Source organism: Chelonoidis abingdonii, chromosome 1, assembly GCF_003597395.2.
Source record: "Chelonoidis abingdonii isolate Lonesome George chromosome 1, CheloAbing_2.0, whole genome shotgun sequence".
Taxonomy (NCBI): Eukaryota; Metazoa; Chordata; order Testudines; family Testudinidae; genus Chelonoidis; species Chelonoidis abingdonii.
Window position 1 is genome coordinate 270,278,243 of NC_133769.1, and position 16,827 is coordinate 270,295,069.

Sequence of the window (16,827 nt, forward strand, 5' to 3'; positions counted from 1 at the left end):
CTGCCCCCTGCCGCCCCATCCAACCCCTCCTCTCATTCCTGACTGCCTCCCCAAGACCCCTGCCCTCATTCAGCCCCCTATTCCCCCCTGACTGCCCCAACCCCTATCCACACCCCTGCCTGCTGACCACCACTGCCACCCTGGAGCTACTCCAGGTAAGTGGCGCCAGGCCGGAGACGCCCCATCCAACCCCTCCTCTCATTCCTGACTGCCTCCCCAAGACCCCTGCCCTCATTCAGCCCCCTATTCCCCCCTGACTGCCCCAACCCCTATCCACACCCCTGCCTGCTGACCACCACCCCAAACTCCCCTGCCCTCTATCCAACCCCCCCCCGTTCCCTGCCCCCTTACCATGCTGCCTGGAGCACCGGGGGCTGGTAGTGCTACAGCTGCGCCACCCAGCTAGAGCCGGGCCACACCGCCGCCGCCACACAGCTTAGAGCACCGGGTCAGGCCTGGCTCTGCAGCTGCGCTACCCCAGGAGCTCGCCACCCCGCCATCCAGAGCATTGCACCAGCAGCGCAGTGAGATGAGGCTGTGGGAGAGAGGGAACAGTGGGGGATGGGCTGAGGGGTAGCCTCCGAGGCCAGGAGCTCAGGGGCTGGGCAGGATGGTCCCACAGCCCACCTCTGATATAGGGCATGCAAGGTAGCCAATGCAACAGTGCTGGAGGGAAGATCAAATTTTGATGCTCACCCTGTGTCGTCTTCCACAAGTAGCACAGATGTGGGCAGGTCAGGCAATGGCAGAAAGAGGCTAGCACCTCAGGCATCACTGGAGATAGCAGTGAATCAGTCTGTACTTTGTGGAAAAGGCCACTTTGATCATTTTCCACCTCTTCTCACCTGGAGACGTCAACAGGAGATCAGTGATAGAGCAGCAGGGAAAATGTTGATTTTGCGATGGAAGCCACTATGTTGTAATTTATGCTTGTCTATTAGCATGTGTTTTATGCGGAAGTGTATATCACATAATGTGTTGACCGGTCAATCTGAAAATGCACTTAACCATTACTGTTGATATAGCAACTAAAATTGCACTGTCTTGTTTTATTTTATAGCTCCGTAAATCTGTTTTCAGCATCAGGGCAAGAAATCTTCTGGAAAAGGAGACAGCAATCAATAAAATCCTTAGGTAACAAACAGAGTAATTTGATTTGATGCTTTCTATCTTTTGAATGACAAATGGGTCTCATTAATGAGTAATGAATTATTTCTAATCTGTTTCTTCTGCATGAGTGCTAAAGCATTAAGTCAGTTTACAGTGTGTGCTTAATATTTGTGCCAGGGTATCTCTTTGCATTAAAAAAACACAACTTGTTTTTACCTCTTTGTGTAAATGATAATAACCTGTGATAACATGCTCTTAAGGTATATTATTCATGGACACAGTGGCAAAAGAGGGATCGTGTTTTATAATATAGAGTCAAATTTTGGCTTTTTCCACCTTTTCCCTTAGAATTAACTAAGATATCACTCTTCAAAAGCACTTCTATTTTGCACTTGTGCCTGGGAATTCCAGCACAATCTTTGCACAGGAACCCAAGTGGAGTACTCCTACCAAACACATAAGTAAGCTATGCAAGATAGCACAGAGAGAAGACCTGTAGATTATTAACTCTGTGGGACTGATTGTGGACACCTTACAATAGTGACCACATGCAAAAGTAGTCCCAATACATGCTCAGCAACATGAGGAAGGGATACACAGTCATGGCCCTATGTGTCTCAGAGGAGCAAGAATCATGTCATAAAATTATCCCCTGAGTTCTCCCCTTGCTACAGCTTTTCATGCCAGTTTTTGTTTTACATGGTTTAAATTGGTATTATTAACATTCAAATTATATGTAAAATCTGTGCCAACAATTTATAGAGCATTAGTTTGTTGCTACCTACAGTTGTGTGTCATCAAAGCTTGCACCCTTACAATATATATTATAAACTACCACTAAAAGGGAAATAGCAGTACAAATCAGGAATAACTGATTAGAAAAATACAGTTGTGAAATGAGAATAAATATTGCAATGCTTTGTGAAGAGCACTCCAGTATGAAATTACAGGATTTCAGTGCAAGTCCTGAACTGTGAATATTGTTGAAGAGTGCCTCATAATTACATACAATATGAGAAAAAATTATAGCAGCCACCTTTTGTTGTTCTTTTTAATATTCCTAAAGAATAAGTAACAGTAAGTGCCGTAGAGATTAACACAACTTTAGCGGTCTTTAAAAACTATGGTAAATGTGACCAATTAGCAATTCAACTAGATATGCTTTGTCAAGATGTGACTGCAAGGCCAAAAGTATTCATTGCAAATGAAACTTAGGATTCTTTTAATGAGCATTTCAATTACCTAAGTGTCTCTTGGTTTTATAGAAGTTGCCCCATGGAGAAATGAGCACAGTTTCTGCGTACTAGTCAAAAGCCTCAGAATACATTTTTATATATTGGCTTCTCAGCAGTATTTGATGAAAACACACAGGTTGCTGATTTATAATCATGAAATTCCACTGATTCCAGTGGGGTTACACAAAGCGTCAGTCAGCTCAAAGTTCAGCTCAGACAGTATCCCATAGGAAATCCACTCAGGGGCTGCTTTTATCTTTTTAAGGCTCTGTTCTTCCAGATGCAAGAATAACTCATGTAGAACAAAGGAAACTGTACAACTGAAACGCACAGAGTTTCCTATGAATTCTTCCATCACAATAGTGAGGTTTCCTTCCCTCAGAAGAAGTCAGCAGTTCTGCTTTCAGAACCTTTGGATTCCTGGTAATTTATCTGGCTCTCACTGCAAGGGGCAGCCACCCAGATCCCCTTTGTCTCTGCTTTGCTGGTAGCCTGCTCCCACTTTTCCCTTCAGAGCAAGGCATCTGCAGAATCTATGCGTCCAAGGTCTCCATGTGAACATTTGACCCTGGGATCCCCCCCACAGGGACAGTTTCACAGGACAGCGGAAGAAGCAGTCCTAATTTATATTCAGCACTGGGTGCTTACCCACCCAGATTTGCAAAGTCAAACTTCCTTGGAGCCCTTGTGGGGAAGTTTTGATGGTAAGGGGATCCTGCCCCTGAGGCAAATGTTTGCTGGCACATCTGCCTTTTACATGCAAACATAGAATGCATAGGGCGTTCAAATAGTAATAGTCTCAAGAGTGTAGCTTATTCATTAACAAAGAGGCAGCCTCCTTGTGATCAAGAGGAACAAGTAGCTTTCTTGGCAATGAATAACTGCCTCAAACTGTTTCCATACTCTGCTGATTCCGATTATTCCATTTCTATACTATAGTTACTGGCCCCGCCATAGGTGTCACAGCTTCAGTATTAACATGCTTACATAAGAAATCATTTTCATAACATATGAGATGGATTTGCTGGTGCAGAAAGTCACTAAATATGAGGGTTTTTATGACAGTGGAGCCTCAAAGAGGGATCTTGAAAAAAATGGATGTGAAATATGATAAAATATCACAGCTAAACCCGAGCATACTGGTCACAGGAAGCAGAGAAACTCCAATTTGCATGAAGATTATGGTTTTTCTTTGTACTGATCACAACTACTATGTTTTTATCATTAATAAAAGTAGCTGCGACATTTGAATTTCAGCTACATTATAGACCTGACAATGGAAGAAGTGATCTTTGTACCTAAAACACTGAGAAATAGTTGAAGTTGACCCTTCTCTAAAGATTCCCACCAAAAGGCTTTTACTCATTGTCTGTATGGATGAAGGTGGGTATACGTGCTTCTCTACATTAAAGATGCTCTGGAACAACTTCAGTTTGCTCAAATTATTTTAACAAAAAAACTTTTAATTCCGTTCTTGCTACTTTATGCTTTGTGCTGCCTTTTTTGTCCTTCTTACCCACCCTTACTGAAGAATATTTCTATCAAATTCTAAATATTTTAACATAAACAAGAAAGAGTCCAAATTGTACACAATGGGATGAATTCCATCTTTGTGCATCTCTTGAATGATCACTTAATGCTCCCATTGGTGGCAACCCTTCCAAGGTCAGAACTTGGGACCAAATGAAATGGAATTGAAGATGACACCCACCATCAATTACGGATTAATTATCATCTGGAATCATCAAAGTCTAGAAAAATAGCTTTTGTAAAGACTAATAAAATTGCATCTGTCTGCCACCAGAGCCAGCATCATGGATGCCGGCTAAATATCTGTCTGATTCCCAGAATCATTCATCACCTTTATGTTTTATATAATAATAACCAGTCATTCCTGTTGAACTTCTCCCACTCCCTCTGCACCACCAGCCTTGACCCCACTCTCCTCATATTTGTTTTCTTCCCCCACTCCCCTCTCTATTACATGCTACACCCTGAGAATGGAATCCTCTACCAGCAACCATCTTTTTCTCCCTACAATCATTTGTGTAAATGTACTGGAACCATCCAGATATACACATATAACCATGTTATCTTACCACTGTGCGTGAGCCTTATCTTTCTCACCTCATCACCCCCTATTGCTAAATATGCATATTCCATCACATAATAGTTTGCAAGCTCCACAAGGCACAGGCCATGTCACATCTTTTTATTGGTCCTATAAAGTGCCTTAGCACATTTTTGGATGCTATATGAATAAAATAAAAATATTCAGATTACCTATGTCAATAATGCAGAACATGGTTCTGGTTCAGATATAGGTTAGCTGACCAACTCTGAGGCTGTTTACTGTACTGCCTATTCTGAGCCATTTTCCCTCAGCATATCATATACATAGTGCAACATCTAAGTTTCTGGGTCTATTGGACAAAAAAAATCAACTTCTTCAAAGGTCATCATTAAGTAATCAGTTGTGACAGTTTTGGAAATAAGCCACGTTGGGCTGAGTAGCTTTTGATATGCATTACATTATAATTGATTTTAGAGCTAAATTGTAAACTAGTGCTAAGTATAAACAACAATGTATTCACTATTCCAGACAAAGCTTTTCTGACATTTACTGAGCCTGAAGGAATAGCCTATCTCATGTATAAGTGAAGCTTTCAGTTGGAATAAAAGCTGAATGAATAAGGAACATTTATCTTATGTCTGAAACTATGTTTTGAGTGTGTCATTAAAAAATGTTGTAGTGATTGAATTAAAAATTCCGTTTTACTAGTGTGCTGGTATTCTGGTAGATTATTCAACTGCTCTTATAAAAGCATTCTTCAAAACACAGTGATCTTTTATGCATATCACAATGAATGAAAAACAAGTTCTTAACTCTTTCTAAAAGGGTTATGACATTACTTTATATTTACCTTGTCTCTGATTAAACCATCTCAATATGTTGTTATAATGGGCCACCCTGATTAGGCAACTTCCTGTCTTAAAACACAAACCCAGAGTATCCTCAGACGCAGTAAGTAGTTAATTTGTATCCTTATTAGAAAGCCTCCTCCATTAAACAATCAATTTGTGTTGGTCCCTTGAGTGGTCACTTAAGACAAGTTCAACCCTAAATCAATCAGGGTTTCTCCTTTAAATCTGTGATGCCATTTTTGTTCAATGTTAGGATTGGATACCTATAATTTTTTTAAACAACTGATCTGACTAATCTCAGGTGTGTCTGTCATGATCAGCTCCTTAGAGCATTAGAAACCAAGGCTGCCACTGGATTCTACCTAGTCTCCAGCAAAGTCAAACATGAAGAATTTCAGGAGCTGCTTAACATCTGCTCATTGGAAAATGTTGCCCCTTTTTGTACTTGTTGTGCTAAGGAAGCTCCATACTTTTAATGGATCATCATGAAGCAAGCTCTGTGACTGGCTCATCTTTAATCCAAGGAAATACCCAGACACACATCAGCTAGGAGAGAATGGTTAGACAACAGGGCAAGAATGAAGACCAGAATGTAAGATAGCTAAAGAGGTGAGCATGTAAACATGCTGTTTTAGATGACTAGATTGCATAGACACTGAAGAAGACAAATTTACTGTTTACTGTCTTTTCTTTTTAGAAACATCTGATCACATAAGAGAGACCCAGGAAGAAAAGCTTTTTGTTATATCCAAGTTTCATTAATAGTCCATTTTGCTTGACCAGTAAGATTCAAATTGTTTTAATAATACAGTCAAATTGAATAGCTGAAATGTAGTGTTGTTCAATTGTGTTAGCAAAGTGCATTTGGCCTGCTGTCCAAACAGTGCCATAGTGAATGCAATCTATAAGATGACAGAAGTGGATGCTGAGATCCATCTGGTGCGTGCCCAGCTCTTCTGGAACATGAATATCAGGTTGTCCCAGACAACCGTGACAAAAGGTTTTTGGAAGCATGGATTGCATGATGGAAAGATTCAGTGAGAGAACCTATCATCATTAGTAATGAATGAGTATGATAGTATTTTGTATATTGGGTTTACTGATGGAGCATTGCCATATTCTGTTAAAGATTCTGTCCAAAGGACTCACCAGGAGAATTGTATGTAACAGACAAAAATGTGGATAGGGACTCTGGTGCAGTTCAACTATATGATGTTCATTTATGAAACAAGCCTCAAATTGCAGCGATATAGCAACATAAGCAGGGAATCTATACTTGATGTCAAGAACAGACCTCCCGATTAAGTCATCACAGAGTACCACCTTACGCAAAGCAGGAGGCCTCATACTGTTAGTGGAAGATACAGTTTTATAATCTACGTACAAACTGTTCAGCGTCTTGCAGTGGTGTGGAGTATTTAGCTGAATTACTGTCTGTTTTGCTTTTTTTTCAAGGATTTTAAAATAGGAAGGAAATAATGTGAAGGGCTTCTGCCCCTTTCATTCATGACTTTGGACCCGATCAGTTTTTCCCTGGTAATGTATGGTATATGATATTCCCTGTGGGATCTTGTCTTGCAACCAAGCTCAGTGTAATTTCTTCCTCTAACTTGACTAGTAATTTGTTCTTATTAAACATACTCTATTTCCTTTGTGCATATAGAGATCCACACAAAGGACATTGCTGCAGCTGCATTTGCAGAGAAGGAAGGGATAAACTGCATCCAGAGCTTTGCATAGCAAGTAAACATTGCAACCAGCTTGATGTGTTTCTACTTGACTTTCTCCAGTGTTTCCTGTCTCTCTCATTACACATTACTAGAGTGACCAGATGTCCCAATTTTATAGGGACAGTCCCAATATTTGGGGCTTTTTCGTATATAGATGTCTATTACCCCCCCCACCTCATCCTGATTTTTCATCCTTGCTATCTAGTCACCCTACATATTACATGACTGTTCAATCTCTCTAATACAGGGGTAGGCAACCTATGGCACACATGCCGAAGGCAGCAGATGAGCTGATTTTCAGTGGACTCACACTGCCTGGGTCCTGGCCACCGGTCCGGGGGTCTCTGCATTTTATTTTAATTTTAAAAGAAGCTTCTTAAACATTTTAAAAACCTTATTTACTTTACATACAATAATAGTTTAGTTACATATTATAGATTTATAGAAAGAGACCTTCTAAAAAAGTTAAAATATATTACTGGCACGCAAAACCTTAAATTAGAATGAATAAATGAACACTTGACACACCACTTCTGAAAGGTTGCCAACCCCTGCTTTAATATCTAACAGAGCTAGTGTGATGGGGTAGACTAGGCCCAGAGGCCCCCTGCTGGAGGCCTCAGGGTTCTGCCACACCTATCCCAAGAAAGGAGCAGTGGAGAGAGCCTCCAAGCAGGCTAAAGTGGCTGCAGGGGAAGCAGCCAATCAGGGCCCAAGAGAGCCCTATAAAAAGGAGCTACAGAATCAGAGACAGGGCAGTTCCTCGACAGAGCTGGAGCAGCATGGATGGTGTGACTGGCTGAAGGAACTGCAGCACAATAGGACAGCCCAGTGCTAGTAGGGACCGGGGAAACAAGAAAGAGTTCCTGGCTGGCTACTGGGGGTAAGACATTGGTGAAGGCTGGGTCCCCGCCCCCCATAGGCTACTGGAGAAGGGCCTGCAATTGTACATCAGTAAACCCCCAGAAGGAAACTGAACTGTCAGGAGACCCAGTTGAAGACTGAGGCCAAAACAGACTAAGAGAGCAAAACCATTGCCTCCAGGGAGGAAGTTCTGGGGATATGGCCCAATGGCAGGGCTGCGACTGGTTTAAAGACCACAGACACACCCAACCAGAGGGGGTACTCGTGAGAGGTGGGTGCCATTACAGCTGGTTGTAAAATGTGGGAGGGGGAGGGGAAATTGTGATGTGGTGATTTTTTTACACCATTTTTCAAAGAAATTTCAAAGTTTTGGAAATTTTTTACCTGGCTCCAATTCATAGAGGTTTATCATACTGAGAGAGGATTTACTCTGAACTCTTAACTGAGTGCAGAGCACTTAGGGCTAGATTTTAAAGAGTATTTAGGTGCCTTAAGGTGCAGGTAGGCACTTAGTAGGATTTTCATCAGCACCTAGGCATCTCACACCCATTGAAATCAATGGGAGTTAGGCAACTGGGTGCTTTTGGAAATCCCACAAGGTGCCTATTTGCCATTTAAGGTGCCTAAAATGTCTTTAAAAAATCTGACCCTTAGCAATTGGGAGAATGGTCGGAGCACATTTTGGCACTTGCTAAGGATTCATAAAGGGAAACGTTCTCAGAGAGTAGAGGATGGCAGAAGAGAAAAGTAAGGAGATGTTTAGTAAACAAGCTAAGGAGCTTATAAAACTGTCTTCTCTGTCACGTCATCAGTGGCACTGGGAGTGCTGCTCCTGCCAATTTGCATTATCTATTTCAAGTCACTTGGTCTCAGTCCTGTAGCTCTAGCATTGCATCATTTCTCCATTGATTTCAGCAGGGACTTCTGGACTCTCAGCATGATTGAAAATCAGACAACTTATGTAGGCACCTAGATGTGGACTTAGGAACCAAACTTTAGGCAGTTACTCTTTAAAAATCTTGGCAATAATCTTTCAACGAGTCTGCTCCTTTATCCAGGTCTATTCCTTTATAGTATTTATTTAATTGGCTTCGTTATTCATGTAATAATATGGCACAAGAATGTAGTCACAGGAAGAATTTAGTATCTTGGTTGGAAGCAGCATTCTCTTTTATTATGTACAGCAAGGAATTGTGCTCTCCACTCACAAAGCAACTGGATGTCTAAATGAGTTGTGTACAAGCATGTGAAAACATTTATGTGGAAGTCACAGGTGGATGTAAGGAAACAATTATTTCTGGATAATAAAATACAGATGCATGTGCCTAAGAGCACAGTAATTCATATTCACAAAGATACAAATACAAACTGTTCCATTATCTCAATGAGAAGCCCTTATAGGAGAGAACTTGTACATTAAAATCTACTATTGTCTCTGCTTTGGGAGACCTTAGTGTCATTCTAATGGAGTCAAGTAGAATCTGTTTCTCAAAAATAATGGTTATTCTTTTACGCAGAAATTACATAGTTATTCAAAGAATATTTTTGTTGTCTCTTGAAATGATTACATTACATTATCCTACATCACATAATGCTTTAAAATTCATTGTATTCAGATATTGGCTGAGATACTATAAACTGTATTGCACTGCAGGACATACTGCAATTTTCTTAAATGCCATTATATTTCTGACTATTCAGTATAGTGTTATCTAATGTGTTCTTGTAATAAGTGCATAATATTGCATGTTAGTGGGATTCTGGTGTAATGGGTGATGAAAAAATAGGCAGGCATTATACGCTTATTTGCATGACAGATCTCTCAGTGGATCCACATTCCTTTCATCCATCTGCTTAAAACCAAGAGAAGGAAAACAACAGAGAAGAGTGAAAACAGATATCCACAGAAATATTGGAAAGAAAACAGTTATCCCCTATAAAGCAATAATTGCCTTCATGAGATTGCATCCTGCCATATATAATTGTGCACTGTTATTTAGAACAATGGGAGTAAACATGTATTCAAAGGCTCAGAGTGTTAGTGAATAGTGTGATGTATACAAAGGGTTCACATTCATAATACTCATATATGTTATCAGATATAAGGCAAGAGCAACTTAGGGGATGATATGATGGGATAGTGGGGATGATATGATGGGATAGTTTAATTTGGGCAATTGATCTTGGATTATCAGCAGATAAGTCTGCTCAATGGTCTGTGAGGAGATGTTGGATGGGATGGGATCTGAGTTACTGCAGAGATCCTGGGTGCTGGCTGGTGAGTCTTGCCCACATGCTCAGGGTTTAGCTGATCGCCATATTTGGGGTCGGGAAGGAATTTTCCTCCAGGGCGGATTGGCAGGGTCCCTGGAGGTTTTTCGCCTTCCTCTGCAGCGTGGGGCATGGGTTGCTTGCTGGTGGATTCTCTGCAGCTTGAGGTCTTCAAACCACAATTTTGAGGACTTCAATAACTCAGTCATGTGTTAGGGGTTGTTAAAAAAGTGGATGGGTAGGGTTCTGTGGCCTGCTTTGTGCAGGAGGTCAGACTAGATGATCATATTGGTCCCTTCTGACCTACGAGTCTATGAGTCTATGAGCAACTGAAAATAGAGAGATTGCACCTTCAAGTCTCAACTTGCTTTTATGAAATATTTATATTTGGTTTATATCTGTTTCACTGATGAATTTCAGAAGTCTTAACTTACATCCACCTGGTGGAAGCCTTGCACATAGATCCTGGATTGAGTTTAACAGACTACTGACTGGAACAGCCAGACTGGCTGCCACAATGCCACAATTTGGTTTAGCCAATGACTGTGGGGCAGTGATGCAGACAGTCAAACATGTGGTGGAGGAGTGCACAATTAGAAGATGAGTGGGTGGATTACCACACTTTGCCACCCTCAATGATGCAACAGTTAGATGGTTGAACAATCTAGATATCAACTTGTGACTCATATCAATGAAGAAGATGTAACACAAAATAAGATCAGTCATTATCCCTGGGTGTTAATCCGAGGTTGCAGTGTTCTTGGCAAGTGAAGATTTTTTCACAAATGTGACCTCTTCAAATATTCCTGTGGCATAAATATTCTTTCTTTCAACATCAGGCATTCATCTCTTCTCTTTAAATCTAACTTTTATTTTTTTTCTTGACCAAAAATGTTTATTTACAGACAGTACAAAAAAAATGCCCACATTCCTATTAGGTTGGAGTGCTCTGTGACGCTTTCCAGGGGTACCCAACATTGTGAGGCAACTCGCTACCACCTGCCCTTAGCATTGGGAAGCTTTGTCTGTGCCAGTCATGGGTGAGCTCCCCAACTCCACTGGCTGCAGGCAACACCAGAACTCCCATCTAGGCCTTGCAGGCCCCACTGCTACTGTGCAGATTAGAGACAGGAATGCTCCAACCCTGAAGCCCTCGGAGCATCTCCTGCAGCGTCCAGCCACTTGGTCCACTGTACACTCAGTGTTCACAGATGTATTACTTCCAAAGAAAGAGTACAGCCCAGCTTTACTATTTTCGCCTCACACCAGTGCTCTGCTTAACTCATAGCACTTAGATTTGTTTATAGTGAAATCAAGTATAAGTCTAACTAAACATAGAGATGCAAGTAGAAGTAATGGAAACAAATGGTTACATATAAAATAAAATCATAACATGCATTCTAGATCCTAGACTTAAATAACAAGATATTATCATGTTTAGCGAAATATTGCTCGCCAGCACTTCACAGGCAGACCCTCTTTTCCTGGGACAAGAACGCTGCCAGCTTGCCTCTTCAATGAAGGATTCAGGGTGTCCCTTGTCCTCCCTAGCTATATCAGAACAATCCTTTGTCACACCCAGCTGCTGATTGTTTCTTCCTGTAGATTTCCAGCCTTGTCCAATTTAAACTATATTATGTTGCCAGTCATAAGAAAGCACTTAAGTGTGCACTATAAGATGTAAACTCATACTTAAAGTTAAGTGCATGCTAATGAGCTTTCCTGAAAAGGGCTCTGTCCTGAATTGGAGCCTGTATTTGTAGAATTTCCTAATCATTATGGAGAATAATAAGAATAATAATATTGTTTATAAACTTTAGTATTATTGTTACACCATTATATAGTAGTTGTGCCTAGAAGCCAATCAGATTGGGTTCCCATTGTGCTAAGTGCTTTGCAAGCATATAGACAATTGAAATCCATGCCCCAAAGATCTCACAGTCTAAAAGACATGAAAAATAAATCCATTCTTTTTGGTTTAAAAGTGATTGCCCTGTGAAGAGCCAGCATGTAGCTGAAAGTTTCCGTAATAATAATTAATGGGAGGTTATGGCATGAGTAACAGTCACAGAATAAATTTGGATCATTTCCAGTGGACTAGGATAATGGATTTGTGCATTGGCCCAATTCATACATGTGAATGGACTCTGGGGGAATCACATTTCCTATAGCAAATCCTAAAAAGGAGATCCACAAATGGGGCACAGTGTTCCAACAAGGAGAAGCCATAAAGAAGTCCTGTCACTGATTATACTTAAATCACTTAAAGGACTTAAAGGAATGAAGAACCTTTGCATCTCATTTGGCTTTGGGAATATGAATATCTTTTTAATGCGAAGTACGACTTGCCCTTACTATTGTTCTGTTGTCCTATATATTGTTTTCTGTGAAGCTATGTCCTTGCATTCCCTCAAAACTATATATGCCAGTTGTGACATGCCAAAAGTACTAACAGCATGTCTGTCTGTTTCCAGCAATGCAATTATTTGGTCTCACTTTATAAAAAATTGTTTACAGTGGAAGTTCCAATTGTTTATCATAATCACAATATTTCTTTTTAGGGCCTGCACTAGACAACGCATGCTGAGTGGATCCTTTGAGGGGCAACCTGCAAAGGAAAGGTCAATACTTAGTGTCCAGCATCACATACGGCAAGAGCGCAGGTAAACAGAGACAGGAAAAGTGTTTTTAAAATAATCTTAAATAAATTCAATGAATAGAGTTAAACTTGCACAATGACTCATACAAAGAACTAAATTGTACATTTTTGATTGTAACAATAATGAAATTCATTGTAGTACATAAATGGGGAAAAGGCCTTTTTATTTCAAATGTCATTTCCTTCACTGACTGCAGAACTATCAATTTAAAGATCAGAAGGAAAATAAATTGGTTTGTGTTAGATAGGCTTAAAGACAATTGAAGAACATAAAAGCTTCTCATGTAAGCTAAGGAAAAATGATAAGAATTTGAGATACTGTATCTGGAGAGCAGTGCTTTATAATGGCCATCATATAAAGGTCAAGATTTGATCTTGAGATTTACTATCAAATTGATTATGATTGTTTCAGGTCACTGAGACATGGTTCCAACAGCCAGCGAATCAGCAGGGGAAAATCTCTTGAAACCTTGACTCAAGATGTAAGTCCAAACAAAAATGATGGTTTTAGTTGTGGAATATGGGAAAGATTAATATGCACTACAATCACCATACAAGTCTAATGCCTATATAACATTCACTTTCTAATCTGTGGCTTGAGATCTTATTAGGAAATCAGAAGACAAATAGAATAATAACATTAATATTATCTTCAGAATAAACACCATATTCATACATGTGATAGATTTCCTTATTTTTCAACACTTGCTTACACAGCGAATTCGCTGAAGCTGCAGGTAGTACTGGTCCACTACTTTGCCATACAGGGCAGCCTACCTTGCATGTCCCCAGTGAAAGTTTAAAAAATATCATCAGTCTTGTGAGACTTATTGGATCAAAACCTTGCCATGTCTACCAGCTTCGAAGGGGTGTAACAGGAACAAATTCCACTGTGGCATATTTTCACAGATGGATGCCATTTTCAATTCTGGAAATTTGTAATGAAATTTTGCTGAAGTCTCTGATTTTGCCAAGGAGAATTTCAAGACCAAAATGGGAGTTTTCAGTCTCTCTAGTTTTATGCTCCCATATTCTTTTCTAGATGTGCACTGAAGTGAATAAGTAAAAATAAAGGGTGCAGCTTTTCTACTATTACTTTGCCTACGGCCAAAAATAACTGTCAGCACATAGCTGCACCATGGCAAACTAAGGAAGCAGTTGTGAGTCTGAGCAGGTACCAGATTGCTTCCTCCTTAGAACCAGCTCAGCTCCACTGGCTCTGATGGTTCTGACACCCTCTACCCACTCCCTGCAAACCTGTGATATAGACACTGTTCTGCCCCTGTGTTTGGACCAGAAATACATGCAGCCTACTCAATAGACTGAGGAAGAGTCTAGTGCCTCCTATTCCCCTATGTGAGTGCAATCTTGCCCTTAACAACTATGATGATGTTCAATAAAGATAGGAAGAGTTAATGCAGTAATAAAGTTGAATTCATTGAGGTTGCACCAGGGGAATTAACAACAAAATTTGATCCACTGAAAGTAACCAAGCATATGCTGTAGCACATACTATCCAGTATGCTTGGCTTACATGATTTATAGTGCATTTAGAAGCGAAGACTTCACAATTTGAATGCTTCAGTGTAAAAGATAATATCTTGCTTTCATTTTTAAAGGAAAAAACGCATTTTAAGTAATTGTTTTGCCTCTAGCATTCTAATACAGTGAGATACAGAAACGCACAGAGAGAAGACAGTGAGATCAAGATGATCCAGGAAAAAAAGGAACAAGCTGAAATGAAAAGGTATTTACAAACCAAAGATTTGAAAATGCACATTTCAGTTTGAAATGTTGGTATTATATGATGGAAAAAAAGCAACCTAACAGCTGCGATGAAATAAAAACAAAATGATAACGAATATTTTTGATGGATGTCTTTTGCGTAACATTAAATATATTATGTATTATTTTTTAAAAGGAAAGTCCAAGAGGAGGAGTTGCGAGAGAATCATCCATATTTTGATAAGCCACTTTTCATAGTTGGTCGAGAACACAGATTCAGGAACTTTTGTCGGGTGGTTGTGCGTGCTCGCTTTAACGCGTGAGTGTATTACTTTTCAATAGTGAGTTTGGCCAAATACTTTCTTTATGGGCTAGTCTAATTATTTTGAAAGGAAATATATATGCAACTAACTCATAGCATCTAAGAGTTAAACTAGCCATGATATAATCTCATTGCTGGAGAAAAAGAAACAAAAGACATAAACTGATGAAGACAGTCCTGCATCATGAGATGAGATAAGGAAGCTGCAGGCACGAGGTAGGCAGAAAGGGGTAAAGCTTCAGCTGCCATCTTTAAGCTACAGTGAGCCAGCCTGTCACAGTAACCAATAGCAGATTGGGGACAGGAGTGGAGAAGAGAATGGTACATATGCATGCTGATGTCAGGCCTGCTCATTCTAAATAATGTGCATGTGTTTACTACATGGAATGCTCTTAAAGAAAAACTTTCCCCCACAACAGAAGAATATCACTATAAGCTGATGTTCATTATGGGCCTCACCCTGAGAGGTGCTGAGCACCTTAATTCTCATTATAGTCCTCTCAGCACCTCTCAGAGTGGGATCATATAACCAGAATTTCATTGTGCACAGTGAAAAGCACTGAAACAATTTGGGGCTTTCATTCTGTTTCACTACAAGCTGAGTTTCCCTACATCCAAGTTCACTATGACTGGGTTCTTCTGTATGTATATGTGCTCCTCTCTTCTCAGTTTCACAGTGCAGATGCCATTGAAGGCAATCAGATTTACACCATATACCTGGGAGCAGAAATTTATCCATTCCTGGGTTTTAGAAGATACTATGAAGAGGTTATTTTGAGTTTTATAGCTGAAGATTGTTAGGCTTGGGAGCTTTTATATAACAGTGGATTTAAGGGTCAGGAAATTAGATGAGAAATATCTGGGAACATTAATGAGAAAATTATTGAACTAAGTAATTAAAGAAGATTGGACCAAAAAAGTGAAGCCACTTTACACCAGCTGAGGATTCGGTCAATGAATTGTGATACAAGATGAAAGGGCTTTTAGGGAAACTCTTTGAAACATGAAGCTGTGTGTCAGGTGGGTTGTTTCTCTCAGAAAACCAAAACTGAATAAAGTAAGCTATTAATTGTAGAAGCTGGACTCAGACTTAATTACATTTTAAATTAAAATTTTTTAAAAGCCAGTCTAGAGCTATCTTGCTCAGAGCTGTGCCATAAATTAAACTACTGCTAACTGTTTTGATTGGTAATTTGAACTAAAATTACCTGACACAAAAATTGGGTAAGTAAAACTTAAAACAACTTTTTTATAAAAAGTAGCATTTGAGCATTAAGTCATAGAATATGTCGTGGATGTCAGGCATTAAGCTAGACAGTTAATTGCTGTGAGGTGATGCATGCCCACTACAATTATAATAATGGCCACTGAAATGCAATTTAAATTGCTGAATTTTAAATATCTCATTTCCCTTTTATAGTTCTAAAACAGATCCTGTTACCGGAGCTGTGAAAAATACCAAATACCATCAGCTATAGTAAGCATTGCAAAAGTAATTTCATTTGTTTGACTGCATTTTGCATATCAATGTGGATTATACTTTTTTGGCTTAAAATATCTCTTTTTTGTGTTTTTTTGTTTGTTTGTTTGGGTTTGTGGGGTGGGGAATTGTTTTCTTCCATTTCTTTGTTCTGTTATTTCTCTAGTTTTACTATGTATTTCTGACATGACGAAACTTTTCAAATGCCTCCTTCCAGACTTTTCACAGAAAACACTTTAGCTAGACTGTATTTTTAATAGAGATTTAATGACACTGATCAAGTTTCTCTTTAATGATTGTTGTATATTTTTGACAGTGATTTGCTGGGATTGGTTACTTACCTGGACTGGGTTATGATCATTGTTACTATATGCTCCTGCATTTCTATGATGTTTGAATCCCCCTTTAGAAGAGTTATGCGTGCTCCGACACTACAGGTAACATTACTGAATCATCTCACACTTAATAAAGCAAAACCATATTATTTTTCTCCATTGCTTATTACT

At 39.7% G+C, this 16,827-nt stretch overlaps 1 protein-coding gene across 3 annotated transcripts in view; it reads left to right on the top strand.

Annotated features, from left to right (window-relative positions):
* NALCN (sodium leak channel, non-selective) overlaps window positions 1-16,827 on the top strand; it is a 387,480-nt gene that overhangs the window by 325,542 nt on the left and 45,111 nt on the right. For all 3 annotated transcript variants that reach the window (XM_032771366.2, XM_032771357.2, XM_032771375.2), the window contains 7 exons: window positions 1,061-1,134; window positions 12,697-12,798; window positions 13,207-13,276; window positions 14,450-14,541; window positions 14,716-14,838; window positions 16,262-16,318; window positions 16,638-16,758. In XM_032771366.2, coding sequence (XP_032627257.1) covers window positions 1,061-1,134; window positions 12,697-12,798; window positions 13,207-13,276; window positions 14,450-14,541; window positions 14,716-14,838; window positions 16,262-16,318; window positions 16,638-16,758 — 639 coding nt within the window. The remainder of the gene's footprint in view (window positions 1-1,060; window positions 1,135-12,696; window positions 12,799-13,206; window positions 13,277-14,449; window positions 14,542-14,715; window positions 14,839-16,261; window positions 16,319-16,637; window positions 16,759-16,827) is intronic.